At 40.6% G+C, this 17,384-nt stretch overlaps 1 protein-coding gene across 1 annotated transcript; it reads left to right on the top strand.

Moving 5' to 3' along the window:
* The first annotated feature begins 1,215 nt into the window (after positions 1 to 1,215).
* Positions 1,216 to 11,049, top strand: LOC140917662 (putative P2Y purinoceptor 10). Its single transcript, XM_073360939.1, has 2 exons — positions 1,216 to 1,388; positions 9,415 to 11,049. The coding sequence occupies exon 2, from the start codon at positions 9,468 to 9,470 to the stop codon at positions 10,566 to 10,568; it is 1,101 nt and encodes a 366-aa protein (XP_073217040.1). The 5' UTR covers positions 1,216 to 1,388; positions 9,415 to 9,467; the 3' UTR covers positions 10,569 to 11,049.
* Positions 11,050 to 17,384: the final 6,335 nt, after the last annotated feature.

Here is a 17,384-nt window from a genome sequence, read left to right as displayed (position 1 = left end):
GTTCAAATGCATTGGGATCAGGATTTGCCCCACAGCAATTGCCAGAGGATTTAAGCAACAAATTATTGTAGATTATACCTTTCCCTCTTCTCCTTCCATCTTGGTACCCCAGTGTGCATCTGCTTGTTTTGAGTGACCCACCCAACAGGATATAGCAAGGGAAAGAATATATTTCAATTTGGTCAGCATCTATACTAAGAACTGGGAGCACTATGCCAGCTCTACAGTGCTGCCATGTTATCTCTGCAGATGCTGGGACATGATATGTGATGTACATCGTCATATCACAACATTCAGCAGGAAACAATGCAACTGATAGTAACTCATATTGCAATGTACACATGCATTTTCTGACAACCCAGAAAGTAATATGTCATCACCTCTGCATGCAGTACCATGCTTAAGGAAAGGATATCTTATACACACATGGAAAAGGAATTGAATGAGGCAGAGAAGAGAAAGCTATATCTGGAATACACAACACTGGACATTACATGCCTGTATAAGATGAGAGTACTTTTAGAACATTCAAGCTATAAACCATCATATATTTTGGATATGGAAGCTAAACCAAAATTTCACACCTTTCACTCATTTTGAAATACTTAGATCTATATAAAGAAAAGGAGTACTTGTGGAACTCCCCCTCCCCCCGCCGCTCTCCTGCTGGTAATAGCTCACCTTAAGTGATCACTCTGGTTACAGTGTGTATGGTAAACCCATTGTTTCATGTTCTCTACGTATATAAATCGCCCCACTGTATTTTCCACTGAATGCATCCGATGAAGTGAGCTGTAGCTCACAAAAGCTTATGCTCAAATAAATTTGTTAGTCTCTAAGGTGCCACAAGTACTCCTTTTCTTTTTGCGAATACAGACTAACACGGCTGCTACTCTTAGATCTATATATTTTTCAGTTATATTTTAGTATTTGCTCACGAGCCAGATTTTTGTGTGTGCACAGTTTTAACAAACAGAAGGAGTCTACAATGACAAAACGTCACAGGCAAAAGTAAAGTATAGCTCGACTGAGGGCATGCATAGAACATAGCAGAAACTCCAATTTTGTGCAAAATTAAAGCCTGAGTTGCATCAGAATAATATCATCTGAATTATTTTACTGTCAGGAGCTGAAAACACGTTAGATGGCTAAATGAAAAAAAATACAGGATTTCCTGTTATTCAGTCACTGCATCAGTCTGCAGATGTCAGTGGATTTCGGAGCACTAGGACAAGAGGGTGAAAATTCTCTCTCCGTCTGAGAAGTTTTTAAAAATATCTCTATCGTTGGAATCTACAGCATAAACAGTAGTTAATAAAAACCATTTTGCTTTTTCTCTACCCTTCGCTGTGGATATTTCCTTCTTGAAGAATGGAAGTTAGAATGAGGTAAGATTTATTTTTGCTGCACATTTCCTTTTGTAAATCCAAGCCCTAACAATATTCAGCAATACCATCATATGCTTTTTTCAAGAGAAACTTCAAACAAATACTTGTACTAGTAGGCTGTCCTCAGCAGCCTTTGATAGAAGAGCAATTTGTTGTTTTATTTCTGAGTGGGTGGGTAAGTAGAAAGCAATGCACTGTGATAGAAAGACTGTATGAGAAAACTGCTGAAATGTATTTTACAGAAAATATTATGTTGATTGATAGGATATTACAACAGATCATTCAGTTCTGTTTCACATATTCTTTCAGTTGCATGTGTTAAAAAGCTAATGATAATTACTATTTAAACAAAAGCTGTAGAAAGTCTCATCTACTTAAATCAGAAACTCTAGAAAACTATTTTAAGTCATCAAGTGGATTTTTATTAAAAAGATGCATTTCCCCACCCCTGCCATATTTGACTATAATTCTAAAGATGAACCTTTGCCATAAAGTTCAAATTCAGGTTTGGAACTGAGTTTCCCCAAAGTTTGGGGTTGTTTGGATCTGGAATTAGGGCTACCCCTATATAATTCATAAACAAACAAATAATAATAAAAATGAAAAGACGACATTTTTACTGTCTCTTTGAATTTGGAAATTCTAAGCACAATACCACAGAAATGTAGGACTGGGTGGGGCACACAGTGAGTCAGAGTAATGATAATTCCGGCAATTTCCATTGATGCCTACTGTAATAAAGACCATTATAAGTACATAGCAGAAAGTTAGAGTGCTGATATATTAGTGCTTCTTTGCATTTATGTGTATTTTAATTATTGGCTTAACCTGCTAATTGAGCACATGGCTACTCTGTATAACCCATGTTGCTATCACCTTTACCTACATCCTCCCTCCCCATTCATTGTAATGATGCCATTTTTTGTTTCCAGTCTTCAGTTACCCTGTAAACCCTTCACAACAGGAACAGATTGTTAGTATGCATTTATATAGCATCTAGTATAATGGTACCTTGAACCTGCTTGAGACCTCTAGGCACTACTGCAATAACAATACCAAAATGGAAAATATATTTAAATGATTAAAAGCTACAACACATTAATATTTTTCCAAGGTCTTAGAAAATATTACTGGGTCATAACATCACTGTCTTTACCCAGGTGTAGATGAGGGCAGCACTCAGAAAGAGTCAAAGGGGCCAGAGACAGAAAGGCAAGAGAGAAAATTCACCAGAGGTTCACCTGTGAACACACACAAAATAAAAATCACTTATTTCAGGGAGTATTTTATTGAAGAGAACTGGATTTAATCCAAATTGACAGCAGCTTGTCAACAGGTTCTAGCTGCATTCATTCCATATGTGTGTTACAACTAATAGACTACAAAACAAAAAACCAAGTACAAGCCAGCCAGAGTAGCACATATGTTTTCCCCACATTCGAGTCTGGTCAGCACAATCTCTTTGTTTCTTTTTTTAACGTCTTGAGGCCAAAAAAATCTCAGCTGCATTTAATTAGCTCCTGGCTGGTTCCTGAGCTGCCTCTAAGCCCTTGATGCAAATTTTCCCCCAAGCCCGATGTCATTGGTTAGCTTGGCAGGGCCTCCTTATGAGGACAACATGGAGGTCAGGTGTGTTAGGATTTGGGGGCCTCCCCAAGAAGCACCAAAAAGTCTGTACACCCTTTCACAGAAAGCCACACCCAAAATGATACTATAGGACATCATACTAGCCTCAAAGGAAGTGGGGCCTTCAAAAAGTGTAAAGTTAGATACGAATATCTGATTTCTCCGTGAACCACCTAGCAATTTCCCCTCCATATCTTCCTCAGAAATACAGGGCCAAGGCTTCACAATTACTTGCCGTCAGGCAGAGAAATGGCTTCCCTGGATTCAAAAAGCAGTTTTTACCAGTACAACAAGGGTTTAATTAACATTAATTGAGTCTTCAGACAGCCTTCATGCCTGGTGTGAGATGGAGTTAATTAGTTCATCAATATTGAACGCTGTCTTGGGAAGACCACTACCCAGAAAGACACTACATTTCATGTGTCCATCAGGGAGTTGGGGATGGTGGAGACTTTTAAAGAGGACAGTTGAGCCCTAGAGCTCAAGGGGCCTGATACTGACTTCACCTGCTGTAAATCAGAAGTAAAGTAATGATACAGTACTGACAGTAGCCAGGAAAAGGTGCTAGCAATTTATGACTGTTCACTTGTCTGTTTGGAATAAGGTTTAATTTAGTGTATTTATCAATTTTTAATGTAAAAAAAATATGCCCAATTACACATGTACCTAGTTAAAGATTGAAATACAGCCTCCCGTACAAAAAATGCAAAGCCAGCCCAAACACATTCTCAGGTGCGAGGTTGAGAAAAGAGATGGACATGCCAAGTCACTGAACATTGGCTCTGCTGGACAACTTGGAAAGTGAATTCCACAGTTAAGGGCCTCCACTGACTATGCCCTGATAGCAGGCCCTGTAGGGTTACATTTTGAGCGTTTGCTTGAGTGCCCTAGATCCTCCCTCTGGCCAGTGCCATACTGCTCGCTGTTCCAGACTCACCGCCTGCCCCACTCACCCTTCTTGGAAGTGAGCAGTCCTGAAAACAAAGAACAAGATGGATGTGGCTATAGAGGGGACTGGTGAGATAAGCCAGTAACCTTGGTGACAGCAAATACCTCAAGTGCTCTGAGACCATTAACAGCAACAGCCCCAAGCATAAGGGGTCACCTTCCTCATAGCTTTTGTGGGGTCACCACCCTCATAGCTACTGCCAGCACAGACCCCGTGGCAGGATCCGTGAGGAATAAAAGAAGTAGATGACCAATAGCCTAATGCAGACAAGCACATCAAGGACAGCTTAACCCATGCAGTCTCCACTGAGGAGCTTCAGCAGCAATTACTTTGTTCACTATCAGAACCATTCACATGAAGCTACACACAGCTTTTCCAAGGACATCTGTTCTGTATATTTTAAAATATACATTTTTGATTTTGAAAAACACAAGCACGCTAGCCCACACTAACATCTACTTTGCCAAAGTTAATGGTCAAAACCTGACCTACTTTCCCCACATGAGCAAAGTTCATGTATATTTATCTACATGAGCATTTTTTTCTTTCAATCTTGAACATGCTTTAGTGCATTTTTGAAAGAATGCCAGGAGAGAAGAGTAAACTCTCGAAAATTGGAAAGTGGAATCAGTAGGAACTTCAAAAAATGATGACAAATACTTTGACAGTGTTTTTTGTTGTGAAAAGAAAAGGAGTACTTGTGGCACCTTAGAGACTAACCAATTTATTTGAGCATAAGCTTTCGTGAGCTACAGCTCACTTCATCAGATGCATGTGGTTGTTTATTAATACTGTAAGGCCCTGTTGTCATAGCTCCAGGCAACATGATATTGGCGCCCTTGTTAAGTATAGTCAGCATTACTTCCTCTTAACTACATTGGTCACCCTTAGAAACTTGCCAGTTTTGCTTCAGATAATGGTTACGTTCGCATTTGCAGTAATATCTAAATTTCCCTATGCTTATTTTAAGGAATCAGCAAAATTCTGCAGAGATTGGAGTAAAGTTACTCTGGGTTATGTTCTCAGAAGTGCAAAGTACCCACAACTACAGCTGAAGATAATGGAAGCTGTGGATATTTAGAACCTCTGGAAAAAAAAATGAGGCCCTTAGTCACCCCAGGCGAAAAACTCTCCTGTATTTAAAGCTGAGCCCAGTATTCGGGGCAGAGATTAAAGATAATCTAAGCATGGCCCAAAAACCCTGAACAAATATTTTGCCCCAGTTTTTAATAAGAGTAATGAGAAGCTTAGGGGCAGCAGCAGGGTAGGTAATGGAAGGAAGGATATGGAAGTAGAAATTACCCCATCTATATGGAGTCAAACTCAAAAATCTTCATGGGACCAAATTGGAGGGTACAGATAATCTCCATCCAGGAATATTAAAGGAACTGGCACATGCAATTGGAAACCCAATAGAAAGGATTTTTAATAGATCTATAAACTCGGGGTCATACCCTATGACTGGAAAATTGCTAATAAAGTACCTATTTTTAAGAAAGTGAACAAAGAGATCCAAAAAACTACAGGCCCATTAATTTGACATCATTTGTATGCACAGGCTTGGAACAAATTTTGAAAGAGAAAATATTTAAAGACAGAGTTAATTGATAATTGGAAAAAAATACAACATGGTTTTACAAAAGGTAGATCGTGCCAGACTAACTTGATTTTTTTTTTTTGAGATGATAACGGATATTTTAGACAAAGAAAATGCAGTGGATCTAATCTACCTGGATTTCAGTAAGGCATTTCATACAGTTCCACATGGGAAATTATTAGTTTCATTGGAGAAGATGAGGATTAATATAAGAGCTGAAAGGTGGGTAAGGAGCTGGTTAAAGGGGAGTCTACAATGGGTCATATGAAAGATGAACTGTAATGCTGTTACTAGTGCAGTTCCTCAGGGATCAGTCTTGGGACCAATCTTATTTAACTTTTTCATTCATGACCTTGGCACAACAAGTAGGAGTGTGCTAATAAAATTTGCAGATGACAAAAAGTTGGGAGGTATTGCCAACGTGGAGGAGGACCAGAATATCATACAAGAAGATCTGGGCAACCTTGAAAACTGGAGTAATAGAAATGGGATGACATATAATAGTACAAAGTACAAGGGCACACATTTAGGGACTAACAGTAAATTTTTTTGCTGTAAACTGGGGATGTATCAGCTGGAAAAGACACAGGAGGAGAAAGACCTGGGCATATTGGTTGATCACAGGATGACTATCAACATGATACGGCTGTGAAAAAAAGATCTAATACAATCCTAGGATATATCAGGCAAGGTATTTCCAGAAGAGATAAGGAAGTGTTATTGCCATTATACAAGACACTGGTGAGACCTCATCAGGAATACTGTCTCTCATGTTTAAGAAAGATTAATTCAAACTTGAACAGGTACAGAGAAGGGCTGTTAGGATAATCAGAGGAATGGAAACTCTACCTTCTGAGAGGCGACTCAGGCAGCTTGGCTTGTTTAGCCTAACCAAACAAAGGCTGAGGAGAGAGATGATTGGTCTCTATAAATACATCAGAGAGATAAATACCAGGGAGGGAAAGAAGTTATTTAAGTTAAGCACCAATGTTGACACAAGAACAAATGGATATAAACCAGCCCTCAATAAGTTTAGGCATGAAAGTAGACAAAGGTTTCCAATCATCAGAGGACTGAAGTTCTGGAACAGCCTTCCAAGGGGAATGGTAGGGGCAAAAACCTGACCGAGCTTGATAAGTTTATGGAGCTGATGGTGTGATGGGACTGCCTACAATGGAGTGTGGCCCATCTGCAACTACTAATAGCAAAAATCCCTAATAGCTGGGGATGGGGCACTAGACGGGGAGGGCTCTGAATTACTACAGAGAATTCTCTCCCAGGTGTCTGGCTGCTGGATCTTGCCCACATGCTCAGAGTGCAACTGATTGCTATATTTAGGGTTGGGAAGGAATTTCCCCCCGGCTCAGATTAGCAGAAACCCTGTTCTTTCCCCCCACGTTTCTCTGCAGCATGGGGCACGGGTCACTTGCTGGTTTAAACTAGCAAGTAAATGATGGATTCTCTGTAATGAGAGGTCTTTAAATCTTGATATGAGGACTTCAGTAACTCAGCCAGAGGTTATGGGTCTATTCCATGAGTGGGTGGGCGAGGTTCTGTGGCTTGCAATGTGCATGAGGTCAGATTAGACGATCACAATGGTCCTTTCTGGCCTTAAAGTCTATGAGTCTGTGAGTAAAAGGTAAGGGCATCATACTGCAAACACTACTAAACGTAGGCTGGTATTGTCAGGAGGGCTCAGAACACACAACTGGGGCCAGAGTTCTCAGTTCCTATTTAGAAATCAAAATTTGTGGCTAGAACTTCAGAAGAGCTCAGCATGTGCATGGGGGGTGCTGAGCTCTTCTGAAAATCATGCTCCTGGATCCAGAGCTCCTTTGAAAATTTCTCAGTGGGAGCTCCTGGGTCCAGAGCTCCTTTGAAAATTTGATCCCAACTGTGGGTTCTGAGCTCTTGGAAATCTGACCAGGAGCTTTTTAGAAAATTCTAGCCAGGGGGCTTACAAGTGTGAGCAGTCTTATTGACAGCAAAATCATGTCTTCATTCATTACACATTGTCATCAATGCCAGTCTGATTTTCAAGCACTATGATAAAGATTTTGCAAGATCAGGCCCTGATTTCATGTCTACACTTACCTCCGGAGCAAGTGATCCAGCAGGGGTCGATTTATCGTGTCTAGTGAAGACACGATAAATCAACTGCCAAGCGCTCTCCCGTGGACTCCAGTACTCCACCGGAGTGAGAGGCACAGGTGGAGTTGATGGGGGACTTTCAGCAGTCGACTTACCTCAGTGAAGACACTGAGGTAAGTAGATCTAAGTACGTCGACTTCAGCTACGTTATTCACGTAGCTGAAGTTGTGTAACTCAGATCGCTCCCCCCTTCCCTCCCCCGCCAGTGTAGACCCAGGCCTTAGAGAGAAGCAAAAGAGACATTAACTCGAATCCAGCTGTGACACCTTGTGGTCAGTTTAAAAATTTTATTCACAGCATTTGGTGCTAGGGTGAAAATTACATGGTTTAATCTTAAATGATAATGTTAGCTGTGCGTCATTTTATAACCTGCTGCATGAGCAGTAATCCCTTTGCCTAAGAAAATGTTTCCCCAAAAAGGTACTCAGGAAGGGTGAAATTCATCACAGTAAAGAAGGCCCGCACAAGTACCTCTGCACCATTTAAGCCCTCAATGTTGGGCATATGTGGCACATAGAGATTTGTGCAGGTGCATATGGGTGAATGTCACCCAAATTGGGAGAACTTCTAGGGTAATTGAATAGAGATATTTTTCCCATCATGTCTGGAATGGTTAGATGTTATTTTCTGTTATTACAAAATAATGACTGCATTATGCTATGTGTGTAGTAATGCATTTCCAATACCGACATAGAAACTGACGCACATTTGGTTAGATATTAGTTTATATATCTAGTCCTAAATATGGAGCCAGAGCTCTGATGGATCTGTCTGCTCCTTTCCATCACAGACCTCCTCCACAGTCTGCTGTCTGCTAGCCTTGTCCCTTATTTAAGCTATTTATTGTGTTACTTATGGTAATCTAATACAAGACCTCTATGCCGGTTGTTAAAGATGCTCAGACAGTCTCAGTTAATTCAAAACTATATTTATTTAATCTCTTGTTGGAGACGTCTGTAGGTCTGCACGAGGGCACTGATTCGATAGGCATTTGAACACAGTGTGTAATGAATGAAGTCAAATGTTATGGAGAACCTAGAGATCTGAAGAGTAGCCTGGCAGCTGGCAACAAGCTGATTAATAGCGTCACTGTGGTATTAGGACACTGTCAGAGTAGGTTTACATTCTGGATGGAATTCCATAGGACTACCTCAAGTCAAGGCTGGGTGGATGATGAACTGGATCAGCACATCTAAGAGATGGCCCAGTTCTTTATCCTTCCTAGTCAACCTGCACAACTTTCTGATCAGTGCTGGCTGGCTATGGGACCCTGGCAGAGTTGGGTTTCTGGATAGCTTGTGTGTCTATACCCAAATCCCAGAAGACTTTGGGCTGCTGAATGACTGGAATTGATGAGTGAATAGGACCCAAGGTTGCAGATGTTCCAGAAACAGCTACTCATGTTGGGTTGGCTACAGAGTCATCCCATTGATAACTGTATTGGGAGCTTGTTCAAGTGACAAAATCTCTTTTATGGCCCTACTACTGATGGTAAAAGCATCCTCTTTGCTTGTCATTTTAATCTCAGTTTCTGTAATGGAGTGAAAAACAAAGCTTTTCTTTACATTCCTTCCTTTTCAATAGGTATTTACTATGTGTAAGGTCTCATTTAAATGTATTTGTCTGAATTAGAAAATACAAACATCAATATTAATAAACACTGAACAGTTTTTGCCTTTACTGTCTTTGTTTTTACTCTACAGAAATCTTTCTTCCATCCCATCATCTCCTAAATGAATGTGCAGATACATTCAAGATGCCGAAAAACAGATCTTCAGGAAACTGCACCGATCCTCATATGGGATTTCAATCCTCCCTATACGCAACCACTTACACCATAATATTCATACCTGGTCTTCTGGCAAACAGTGTTGCATTATGGGTTTTATGTCGCTTCATCAGTAAGAAAAACAAAGCTGTTATTTTTATGATTAATTTGGCTGTAGCTGATCTTGCTCACGTTCTCTCGTTACCGCTACGAATATATTATTATATAAACCATATGTGGCCTTTTGGGAGTTTCCTATGCCAGTTATGTTTCTACCTGAAGTATCTCAACATGTACGCAAGCATTTGTTTCCTTACCTGCATAAGTATTCAAAGGTACCTTTTCCTCCTCCATCCATTCAAAGCAAAAGACTGGAAGTGTAGGTATGATGTCACCATTAGTGCTGTTGTGTGGATCATTGTTGGGGCTGCTTGCTCACCAGTTCCAATCCTGAGAAGTCCTACCTTATCCAACAATACAAACACCTGCTTTGCAGATCTTGAAGTGAAGCAAATGACTATGGCAGCTTCTATTACTTCGGTAACAATAGCTGAATTATTAGGGTTTGTGGTCCCCCTAGTTATTATTGCATATTGCACTTGGAAAATGAGACAATCTCTACAGGAATGTCAAGTGCCCTTGCAACAGAGAAGTGAGAAAGAGAAAGCTTTACGGATGATTCTGATGTGTGCAGCTGTATTCTTCATATGTTTTACACCATATCATATAAACTTTCCTTTATTTATGATGGTGAAACAGAATGTTATTACAAACTGCTCCATACGTAGAAGTACTCTTCATTTCCATCCAGTTTCTTTATGTCTTGCAAGTTTGAACTGTTGTCTGGATCCAATCCTCTACTACTTTATCACATCAGAGTTTCAGAACAAATTATTGCGATGTAGTGGCTTTGCCCTCAGGAGTTGTCTCATGGACAAAGAGAGTGACTCATCTTTCCAAGATAACAGCGATGATATTACAACACAAAAGCCCTTTTCACATTTTAAATTTCGGTCTCTTCCAAAACTCTGGTCAAATAAATACATGGAAACTCCTCCAACTGAACCAGAGGGGCTTTTACTACAATAAACCTTTTGAAACTCAAGACAGTTTGTTCTACATAGGTGCAGTCCAAAGCTCATATGGAGAGCACATGAAGCCCAGAAATATGTACTGAATAATGTCCCTGGCCATTATGTCCAAGGTATCCAGCACAGAAAGACATTTTAACTTTTTTTTTTTAATGTCATTCATCCCAATCACTACAACCTCCCCATGCAAAATTCTCTCACACTTCTTGGGTCACCTGTTACATCCCATAATTTATCTTCCTTAAAAAGACACTCCTAGCAGCTGATCTATGTATTGAAATACCATTGACCATCACGGGAATTCCAGCCACTGAACAGTTACAAAACAGCTACAACCTACAGTCCCCCGCTCCTGCAGGCCATTTCGACCTTGACGCTGATGCAGCTATGAAAATGTACCTCATGGTTATGTCTCTGCTTTTAGACAATCCTTGCCCTAAAGAACTCTTACCCAAGGTACATTTAGAATATCTGGTATATCTGTGAATACATTTTTAAATCATTAAATTAATGTTTTCTATTGAAAATAGTAGCATGGTTTGCGTCTTGATTAACACAATTGTTTCCATGTATTCCGACAGAAATGGAATAATTTCTGATAAGATAAAATGTTAGACATTCTTGAAAATCCTATTAATGTTCTGGGTTGTTGGGAAGGTTTCCATTTTTGCTTGAATTAATAGCAAAAATACAACCTTCCAAATGACAATTTATTCAGGAACAAGAGTGAATTAAACTTCAACTTAAACACTAAGTCCAAAAAATTCTAAGCTGCAGAAGCTCTAGAAAATTATAGATACTAGGCTGCACTTGTTCAGCAGAGAGGTCAGTTTATTGAGAAATTTAAAAAAAAATGCTTTCAAGCAACTCTGCTCTTCAGAAGGATTCACCATGAACTACTCAAGCCTTGTCTAGACTAGGGAAAAAAGATTGTTTTTTTAACCCCCACTGAGTTAGCTCATTTAAGATAGTTAAGTCCATTAAAAGCCCCAGTTAATGTCACTGTAGGCACAGCTTAAAACCTTTAGCTCAGTTTTGGCAAGCTATGTCTTAGGCTATGTTTTCCCTGGAAAAATGTGTGCCTTTATGTCAAGATAGCTCTATCAATGTAAAATGCTAGTGGAGACAACAAACAGGAAGTTTTTACCTCAGTGTAGCTAGTTGAGGTCAACCCCAGGTAGAGGGCATAGTATTGAACCTCAGCTACCTACACTGAGGTAAAAATCACCCGTTCATTGTCTCTGCTAGGATTTTACATTAAGGTTGTAAACTCAAGTCAGTTACCTCCGTGTAAAAACATACCTCTTTTAGTGATGAAGACAGCCTTAGAGTCCTGCTTAGACTATAATTTAATCTGCTAAAAATCAAGCTAAAGATGTCTACATGGGTTAAGTGGGGGTTTCAGTTGAGTTGAATTAGCTCAACTGAGTACACTCCATTGAAAAAAGCACCTTTTTTGTCGTCTAGACAAGGCCTTGGACACTCCATAGCCTCTTCTGTTCAGAATTGTACCTGTGGTGGCCCATAGGACTTCTGGGGAATGGCAGATGCTGAGATGGTTATTTACTAGATGAACATTAAAGGACAGATTATGTGTGCAAAGGGGAATAAGGAAGAGGGACCACAGAGCCTTCTCCATAACTTGTTTACCCTTCTAGAGACCAGGTGCAGTTGCAATGGGGAGCTGTACGAACCAGCATTGCCAACTCTCATGATTTTATCGCAAGTCTAATGAGATTTGACATTTTACTTAAAGTCCTAGCTCTTGAAGTCATGTTAAAACACTGAGATTCTCTTGTAAATAAGTTTCCAGCCCATGTAGTTTCAGAGAAAAGCTTTAAAATATGATCTGTGTGCATGCTAAAGGCTCAGAAACCAAGAGGCACATGAAGAGAACACAAAATGTGTTATTTTAAAAATATAGCATGAGTCTTAAACCAATCTCATGGTTTTGGGGCCTAATGGATGATTTTTTTGAACATTTGTCTTTGGCACTACTGAGCAATGTTCCCAGCTAGCATTGCCAATGGTGCAAACAGAAACACAGTGAGAGTGTATCCATAGTCATGGCAGAGGGCCCTGAATGAGGAGACGGAACAAGCTTGTATCTGTTTAAAGAGTGGTGCGCACCAGATTGCATAGGCCAGCTCTATAGTATAGAGAAGCAGAGCCCAGCAGAGAGGCTGGATCCTGGTTCTATATTTTACAGGGCTGATGCTGTGAACTGCTCAATATCTCCTGTAGGGGCAGACTCCCTCACCACACAATGCAATGGGAATTGAAGGTAGACAGCTCCTCTTGAGGCACTCAGTAAATGTCAGCACAACCCTGGGCTGAATCTAATTCAGATACAGCACTAGTAAACAAAAAAGAAGGGATTGCCCCAGGGTGCAGCCTGGGACTGTGGGACCACAGTGCCCCCTTAACTCTCTCCAGCCTGGGCTGTCTCTCACAATGCCTTGCTAGTGACCAGGCGCTGTGATCACTCAGCACAACAGAATGTGGAGCCCCACACCCAGCTATATTGCATGAATGATCCCAGAGCCACTCATGAATCACACAGAGAAAGGCACCAGCCAAATCTGCTCTCCGCCGCCCCCACCCAGCTCCAAGTACTGTACCCCAGGAATATACCATCTAATTTATTAATTGGTTCACCACTTCAGCAATGGAAAGTGGACATACACCAGCCTTTGTCAAACCTGAGCAGATTTGCCCCCACACTTCATACCAACTGACTGGTAAAGATAAACAGTTAAACAAATTTATTGACCATAAAAGATAGATTTTAAGTGATAGTAGGTGATAGGCAAAAATTCAGAGTTAGTTACCAAAAGAAATAAAGTATAAGCACGCAGTCTAAATTCTCAACCCTATTAGACTGGGCAACATCTAGATAAAGCAGTTTTTCTCACCCCACTGGATATTGCAGTCCATAGTATACAGATTTCACCTTTGAAATGTGTGTGGCCCAGTATGTGTCCACTCTGTCTGTTTTATACCCCTAGTCCATGTGCTTGGAAAACACAAGCCCAGGCATGTCTGGGGGTATTGCTGAGTCTCTCCAAGCAAGGTTGAGCAATTCCCCTGGTGTGACCTCATGCAGGTGACTCATTGCATTGTAGCTCCCTTGCCGGACAATGGCTGTTGATGGGTTGTTTCACACCCCGCCCGGGAGTTGGTTACTTTCCTTGCTGTTGCCTCTGGGGAGCTAATATCTAGCTGATTCCCCAACTTACAGCATGTTTTGACAACCATACAACACAATTCTTATAACTTCATATGCATTACTGATAATCATACATGGATAGAAAAAAGACTTTCATCAGAGCATAACCTTTCCCCTGATACATATAAAGCATGGCTTGTGAAGTAATATCACAATTATATGCAGATGAGGAATATGGGGCGTTACAGGGTGCTCCCCCAAGGTACAGAATGTCACAATCATATAGTCATGATTGGGCAAAATGTATGAAGATGACTAAAAGTATATGCTGCCAACTGCTGCTCAGTACAGAGGCGGCAGATGTAATGTTTTGTACTAATTTCCTCCAGCCCACAGCATGCACTACTCTCAGGCAAATTTAGTTTAGCCATCCTTTTTATCTGCCAACTGTGCTCACATTCTGATCTTAATGAATTATATATTTTGCACAGTGGAGTGCAAAGAACACACTTTTCTATTGATCTTGGCCAGAACGAAATTCACACCAGTGCAGAGGAACTATGCAAAGCCCTGCATACCAATTAAACCCTCGGACATGTTGCCAATAAAGTTGATTCTCCATACATCAAGAAGTTGCTTTTGCCAACAAACAGAAGTGATAGAACAAAATGCAGGCTGAGGGTATACATTTTTAAAAGTTAGGCTCCCATTTAATTTTAAGACCAAGTGTAGAATAGTTTCACTGATAATTGAATGTACATTTCTACCCATGTTTCACTTCTGGTAAAAAGCAGCGCTTTCTTTGCAATTCACTGCTCACATTTGCCAAAGCAATTCTGAGAAAGATCAGAGGAAACCCAGACAACCTGAGAGACTGTCATATATGCAGCAGTTAGGACCTCTAACCTGAATCGCCTTCAAAGAAACATCAGTGTTTTGCTCACTTCCTTGCTTTTCAGAAATGCTGAGAATTTTCAGAGATGAAACCAGGCATCTGGGAGAGTTTACAAAGGATAGAACAAAGCCCTAAGCACAGAAAGCTGAACACAGGAAACGGAAGACAAAGACATTTGTTTAATTCAGATGAAAAGCCATGTTTGTATAAAAACATCTATTCTAGGGCTTTTATTGGCATAGCTATGTTGCAAAAGAAATCACACTGCTAACCAGCATAGTTACGGTGGTAAAAATTTTTAAGTGTAGACAAGCCCTAAGATAAACTACAAACGTGTGTGTCCTGGAACAAATATTTGGGGAGTGTCTATGCTGGCTTTTCGGCCAACCTTGTGAGTCCTTACACTCAACTCAGTGGCATTTGTTTGTCTGTCTTCTTAAATTTTTCCTAGCTACTTGGGTTCAGGTCACCAGATCAGTCTCTTCCAGGCTTGTCGGTCCAACAATCACTCCATATCCACTCTGTCCTCCTGTACACAGTCTATCCACTGATTTCTTGGCCAGCCTCTTGTTCTCTGCCCAATAACTCTAGTCTCAAATGCCTTCCTAAGACGATTCCCTTCTATGACATTGCACTCCATTATGTTTTCTGGATATATGCTTATGGGTGTGAATATAATATAACTGGAATATGCTTTATGCAAAAGGTCTCTTGCAAGGTATCATTACAAAGCTTATAATCTACGGAGCATGTTCATCCTATTTGTATGAATGTATCATTCTTGTATCTGAAACTAGGAATATAAAGTATAACTCTGGGGTACTACTGTAATTATGCAAAGTGTGGGCCATTGATGATGGTTTAGAATCTTGATGGCTCCCATTGACTAGGACAACTGAGAAAGCCCCTGCTTTTCACCTAAGATGCCTGCTGGAACTAACAAGGACTATATCCAGAGGATTGGGGGAAAGGATTGGGCCCAGACTACGAAGAAGTCTAGTCTGTGAAAGAAGCTTATTGGAACATCTCTGAGGGTGAGATTTAGCTGTAAACAGTTTCTTAATGTATTAGGCTTAGACTTGCATGTTTTGTTTTATTTTGCTTGGTAACTTACTTTGTTCTGTCTGTTATTACTTGAAACCACTTAAATCCTACTTTTTATACTTAATAAAATCACTTTTGTTTATTAATTAACCCAAAGTCAGTGATTAATACCTGGGGGAACAAACAGCTGTGCATATCTCTCTATCAGTGATATAGAGGGTGAACAATTTATGAGTTTACCCTGTATAAGCTTTATACAGAGTAAAACGGATTTATTTGGGGTTTGGATCCCATTGGGAGCTGTGTGTCTGGGTGCTGAAGACAAGTAACCTACTGAGCAGTTTTCAGTTAAAGTCTGCAGCTTTCAGGGTGTGGACCAGACCTGGGCCTGTGTTGCAGCAGGCTAGCGTGTCTGGCTCAACAAGGCAGGGTTCTGGAGTCCCACGCTGGTTGGGAAAATGGGCTCAGAGGTAATTTCAGCACATCAGGTGACAGTCCCAAGGGGGTCTCTGTGACCGAACCCGTCACACCTTCATCCATCCTTTGTCTTTGACAATACTATCTCAGCCGCCTCCTTGCAGTTTCTCTCTAATACCGCAGACCTTGGTCTCACTCCTGATGACATTATATGCATGTGGTCCAGCAACATCAACCCTCTCACTTCCCTCAAACATCTCATTTCAATAGCTTCCAGTCTTCCCAAGTGCCTATCTTTGGTTGCCTATTTCTCTGATCCATGCAGAAGAACTGGTTTACCACAGTATTGCATAGTTATCTATCTGTTTATATGAAACATGATAATTAGATGTGGGCTTCAAAAGTTAACTCCAAAATTTCAGGAAATGATCTACACATTAATGGCCAGAATCCTATTGATTTTGGGGACAATTAAAACAACATAAGAGGGAAAGTAAAGGACACATGGAACTGCTGTCATCACTTGATGTCATCCATTCATGCCTTCCAGCATAACAATACCCCTGCTCATCTTCATAGTAGAATTTAATATGTTGACACCTGAATAACAGATGAGAAAAAATTGTTCTCCCTGCTGGGACCTTGGGGCGAGATCCTCAGCCAGCAGGGACAGCCAGGGAGAGAGAAAAAAGGAGGCTTCATTCCTTCCCTCCTCTTCCCTAGCCTCCTGCCTCCTAAAAGCCTGCTCCAGATAGGAAAGAGAGGGCACCAGCCATCCACTCCTTCCTTCCCATCTGAGGAGAAGAAGGATAATTTGGAGGTGTGGTGGGGAAGGAAAAAGAGAGGCCCTCTGGCAAAGTAAGGGGAATGAGGGACCCCAGTATGCAGGTCTCACAGAACTCCTGCCACAGAGAAATTGGGAGAAAATTGCAAGGACTCCCTGAAGTGGACGTGGGATGAGGGGGACACATAGGGAACTTGCAGTATGGAATGGAGACGAACAAAGACCCCCTGATGTTTGCAAGAAGCTTCTACAGAAGCTTTGAAGTGTACAACAACCTCCTAAAAACATGTTAATTGGAAACCAATTATCTCAGTATAAAAATTGTAGTGTTAACATATCACATGGCAATAGTAGGTCTAATTTCTAAATTTCTGACTACCATTGGGACTGATGCTGGCTTATTTCCAGATTTTTGGATTAATATTTATAAATACATGCTATTCTACAAACTTTGCAGCAAATTTCCATAATTCTCACACAATTAATTTCAAACCAAGAATACCAG

This window comes from Lepidochelys kempii, chromosome 9, assembly GCF_965140285.1.
Source record: "Lepidochelys kempii isolate rLepKem1 chromosome 9, rLepKem1.hap1, whole genome shotgun sequence".
Taxonomy (NCBI): Eukaryota; Metazoa; Chordata; order Testudines; family Cheloniidae; genus Lepidochelys; species Lepidochelys kempii.
The sequence above is the reverse complement of the archived record's forward strand: the minus strand, read 5'-3'. Positions and strand labels throughout refer to the sequence as shown.